This window comes from Gekko japonicus, unplaced genomic scaffold, assembly GCF_001447785.1.
Source record: "Gekko japonicus isolate JY-2015 unplaced genomic scaffold, Gekko_japonicus_V1.1 scaffold1120, whole genome shotgun sequence".
Lineage (NCBI taxonomy): Eukaryota > Metazoa > Chordata > Lepidosauria > Squamata > Gekkonidae > Gekko > Gekko japonicus.
In genome coordinates, this window is record NW_015163634.1 from 132072 (window position 1) to 136999 (window position 4928).

General features: G+C 41.0%; 1 protein-coding gene across 1 annotated transcript in view; it reads left to right on the plus strand.

Annotated features, from left to right (window-relative positions):
• Nucleotides 1-4495, plus strand: part of GPR37 (G protein-coupled receptor 37 (endothelin receptor type B-like)) — a 31527-nt gene extending 27032 nt beyond the window's left edge. Inside the window, exon 2 of the mRNA XM_015407547.1 lies at nt 3677-4495. Within this exon, the coding sequence (XP_015263033.1) occupies nt 3677-4495 (819 nt within the window). The remainder of the gene's footprint in view (nt 1-3676) is intronic.
• Nucleotides 4496-4928: the final 433 nt, after the last annotated feature.

Here is a 4928-nt window from a genome sequence, read left to right on the forward strand (position 1 = left end):
GTGTGAGAGAAGTAGGGGGACAGGGGAAGAAGAAGAGGTGGAGGGAATGGGATAGCTGCTCCTGCACATTTCTTGCGGGACCCCACTTGTAGATATATAAAAGAGGTGGGCTAGACATTTCTGAGAAACGAAAAAATAACAGATTCTTTGTTGATTGAGAGCTCCTTACTGTACAGAAGGCCCAACTAAAAGTTCAGTGAACTCGCATGCTCAAATAAATATTTCCTGATTCAGCTTGTAAGCTCTGTTTGTGGCAACGGAAGCAGAAATGACAGTCGTTCTTGCAGGTAGAATCCCAGAGGCCAATAATACCTCTGATTAAATGCTACTCCCAAGTAAGTCTCATATGTTTAAAAAACCTCAGTCCTCCTGGATCCAGTTTGTTGATTTCCAGGGTTCATTCTGTTCTGCCTTATTGTCTTATCATCCATGTTTGCAGTAATATAGCCGTAGTAGTCTCCCTCTAATGAAAAGACAATAAAAAAACAGGAACACAATCCATGTAATACTTTTTATTAGGAGCAACCAAAATGACACAGAAGAGGGTGCAAGCTTTCAAATTCACCAGAACCTCTTCATCAGGCTGGAAGCAAAGGAGGGGGGATTCTGGAGTTTTTTATATAAAGATGTATCCCCCCCCCCCCCCCCCCCCCCCCCAGCCTCTAAAGTTTTCAGACTTTAAGATCCTGTATATGACAGACATTTATGGATGGAGTTCTTGCACAGGACACAAACATAAGATTTTGGGGCCCTTATGCCATTGTTTTAGCCACAACAGCAGCAATATAATTAAACTATTGATAATGTTCATGATTGGTTATGATGCAACCAGTTCATTGATTTATAACTTGGAATGATTTATTACTGTGATTTATAACTGGCTGTGCCACCACATAAAATCTTAGTGTGGAGACTACCAATAAAAGCACAGTATCAGGGTCAGGCCATTGTCTGTGAATAAGAAGCAAGTGTTTAAAGAGTGCTAGAATTCCAATCTCATTTATTCTCATAAATGCTTGGTGAGTTTATAGACAGTTGCAATTCAGAGACAAATTGAGCGATTATAACATTTCCTTAGTCACCCAGTAATTGCTTGACTGATAGAGAAGCTGATTCCAGATGGAAGTCCGTCACTGTGACTAGCAATGTTACTGGAGAGGAAAAAACACTCTTTTTTTAAAAAAAATTGCAGACTTTTTAAACCATGAGACTTTTCTTTGCGTGGTTGTATTGTGTTATGTCAGTGAATCTTCAGACTTGTCCATTTTCTCCCTTCCAGAGCCATTTCTCCTGCCAAGCCACCGTCCAACTGCTTGGAGCACCACACTGAGAGCACCAATGACCTACAAGGCTTGCTCTCACCCAGAAGCAGAGGAGGGGACTGGCACAAGGCCCAGCAAGGGATAGGTGTACTTTGTATGGGCAGCAAATACCTTGACCCAGTCCTGTTCTCTTCCCTTCTCATCCCAGTTTAGAACTTCCACTTTTATGGTAAGCCATAGTTGTCTGAATCTTGTCTGAATCACAAACTGTAATCTGCAATAAACCTTGGAAGGGAAGGCCACAAATGGTAGTTTGTGATTCAGACAAAACATCAATTGGTGGTTTGTCACAAAGGTGAAAGTGTTGAATTTTCAAGCTGCATGCAAGGTGTTGGGTGATAGTGAGATATTGAAAAAATGGTATTTAGCAGAGATAAGATAGTCCAGCAGTCCCGGAGTAAAATAATTCAGACTCAGAGTCCATGTGTGATTAAAATATAAAGTTTTTACTAAATTCTAGCATGGGAAGGGTAACTGGGATGAAAATAACAACAGCGCAAAATCTGCTACATCCTTACTCTACAAAGACAAAACTAGAAGAAGAGAGATTATGGCTACTCTTCTTCTTCAGAACACCAAAACAAAGACGGGAAGAGAGCCATAAAATGCTAATACACCTTGACACTTTAGTCCCAATCAAATTCCTAGATCAGGGAGAAAATTCCCAGGTATTCTACAGCTAAAGAACGTTGGTTACATGAGAAACATGTGACTTCCTGTGAGTAACATAAGCAAACATTTAACCCCAGATATACTGAGTGTTTTCAACTTGTAATACCCAACACAAGGAGACAAACAATCCCACAAACTTGTTCATGTAACAACGAACCTTTTTGCAGCCTTTGTACTGAAACTGCACTTTCCTGTTGGTTGACCTGGTTAAATATGTGGCTGCTAGGGAACTAGAGGATGTAAAATATGTTGGGTGTCAAGATCGTGAACCCTTAAATTTTCCACTCTGCCAAGTGGCAGCTCTGTTGTGTTAAAAAGCTTTATTTGTCAGCTATTTTAACTCTGACCTCTTTCTCAGTACTAAGCTCCCAAAATGTGTGTTCTAAATTTGTCCATCCATTTTCTTTCTGTTTACTAAGCTGTTTTCTTTGAAGGGATATCTGATAGTTTAACTCATCAAATTAATAGGTTTGCTTATCAAAAATATTTACAGATTTGCTTTGATATAATTAAATATGCCTCCCTTTGCAGATTAATTAAAGGAAAGGGGCCACATGATACTCCAGAAGTCATTTCAGAGACTCTCCCAGTTAAGCCAGTGTTTACCAAATTTAATCCCAAGTGTCTAATATTTTGCTGTGCTATTGACTTTTAGTAATCAGATATGGCCATTAAATGTTGGAGGCCAATGCATATTATACATTTATATAATTGCATACTATGTCCTTGCAGGAATTTTTAATGGCATGTACATAAACAAGAATATTTCATCATTATGAGGGGAATCAAACTCTTTTTGAAATATGCCCATTACAGAATCTCAATTATCTCAGTGAGCATTAAGTAAGCAAAAATTACAGCTGTCCAATATTCTAGGGTTTTTTCCCCATGGTGTACTATGCAACTGCTGGGTTAATTTATTATAAAGGCAAACAGTTTTTTTTAAAGAAAATCTTTAGCCGTTCCTGTTTGTATTCCTTTATTGTGCCGATACACCATTATACAGGTTTACCTTTAAAAAGCAAGGTTCAGAAATGCAATACAGCACTGTTGAAGCAAATGGAAGTTCTGCAGCAAAAGGGAATGTTGCTTTTTTTATTAACTAAAAATATGGCTTGAAGTTAGCTCACATTCCGACCATAAACATTTCTTCTTGGTGACTTCAAAATGTTCCTGTTGATCCAGCATAATACAGTGGGCATTATGGTTTGAAACACTACTGTGTTTCAGTGATGTTTGTGCTTCTTCCTGTGTGCTGGTTTAGAAAGTCTTGGGATCAGGGTATAATAATGCATAGGGTTGCTGGGTCCTAGGCTCTGGCCAGCGAGAGGTAGGAGGGAGCTTTCTTGGAGTAAGGGGACAGTGCGATGTCACCACGTGCAACATTCCCATTGTGATGATGTCACTTCCACGTGATGTCATCATATTGGAAATATCATACCGGGTTGTAGCTGTTGTGGGTGGGGCTGGCCAGCTGGCCCCACCGGCCAGCTGGCTGGCAGCAGTCAGGAGCCCACAAAATTGGGGGATCCCCCACTCCCACCTGGGGGCTGGCAACCCTAGCAATGCAGGTTTAACTGGTTTGTAGGTCAAGCTGGTATCCACTTAGAAATCTAGTACCAGATATAGCCACAAGTCTTCATTTCTATTAAATATTTTTTTGTATTTCCTCTCCTATGCAGGTAGCATCTCTTGGAGTCACCACTTTCACGTTATGTGCCCTGTGTATAGACCGTTTCCGTGCTGCCACTAATGTGCAGATGTATTATGAGATGATTGAAAACTGTACATCCACAACAGCGAAACTGGCAGTGATATGGGTCGGGGCTCTCCTCTTAGCCCTTCCTGAGGTGGTTCTGCGCCAGTTGACCAAAGAAGATTCTGAAGTCAGTGGGAGCCCTCCTGTGGAACGGTGTGTGGTGAAGATCTCTCCTCACTTACCGGACACCATCTATGTGTTGGCCCTCACATATGATGGTGCAAGACTCTGGTGGTACTTTGGCTGTTATTTTTGTTTGCCCACTCTTTTCACGATTACTTGCTCGTTGGTGACAGCAAGGAAGATCCGCAAGGTAGAGAAGGCATGTACAAGAGGCAATAAGCGACAGATCCAGCTGGAAAGCCAGATGAACTGCACAGTGGTCGCTTTGACCATTTTATATGGCTTCTGCATCATTCCGGAGAACATCTGCAACATCGTCACTGCCTACATGTCCACAGGGGTCTCTCGGCAGACTATGGACCTTCTTCATCTCATTAGTCAGTTTCTCTTGTTCTTTAAATCGTGCGTGACTCCAGTGCTCCTTTTCTGTCTCTGCAAACCATTCAGTCGGGCCTTTATGGACTGTTGCTGCTGCTGCTGTGATGAGTGCATTCAGAAGTCTTCAACAGTGACAAGTGACGATAATGACAATGAATACACTACAGAGCTGGAACTCTCCCCTTTCAGTACTATACGTCGTGAGATGTCCACGTTTGCTTCTGTGGGGACTCATTGCTAATTCACCCTCTGGTCAGAATTTATAAGGGCAGAAACAGGGTGTGGGGTTTTTTTCTATTGACTTCGGGAGGGGATTCTGTGTGGATTTTGCTATTTGGTCATAGTTCTAAATGTTTATATTGAGAGAGGAAATTATTGTAAGAAAGTCTGTTATCTGGTTTGCATATTAACATATTTGCTTTGAAAAATAACCTTTTAGACATTAAAAAGCGATTCCAACAGCCAGCGTGGCATTTTAAATGGTTGCAGTTGGTGGTGTTCTTATATTTTAGTTTAAAAGGAAGGGAGAAACCATGCCCTTTCATTATTTAATTCTGCTCTTTTTTAATTACTGTAGATTGCTTAGATTGGGCATGATCCAGCCAATGTTAAAGGTGCTTCTAAATTTGTTCAGGGGGGGGGGGTGTATTGAATTAGTAAGAACTCCCATTGAC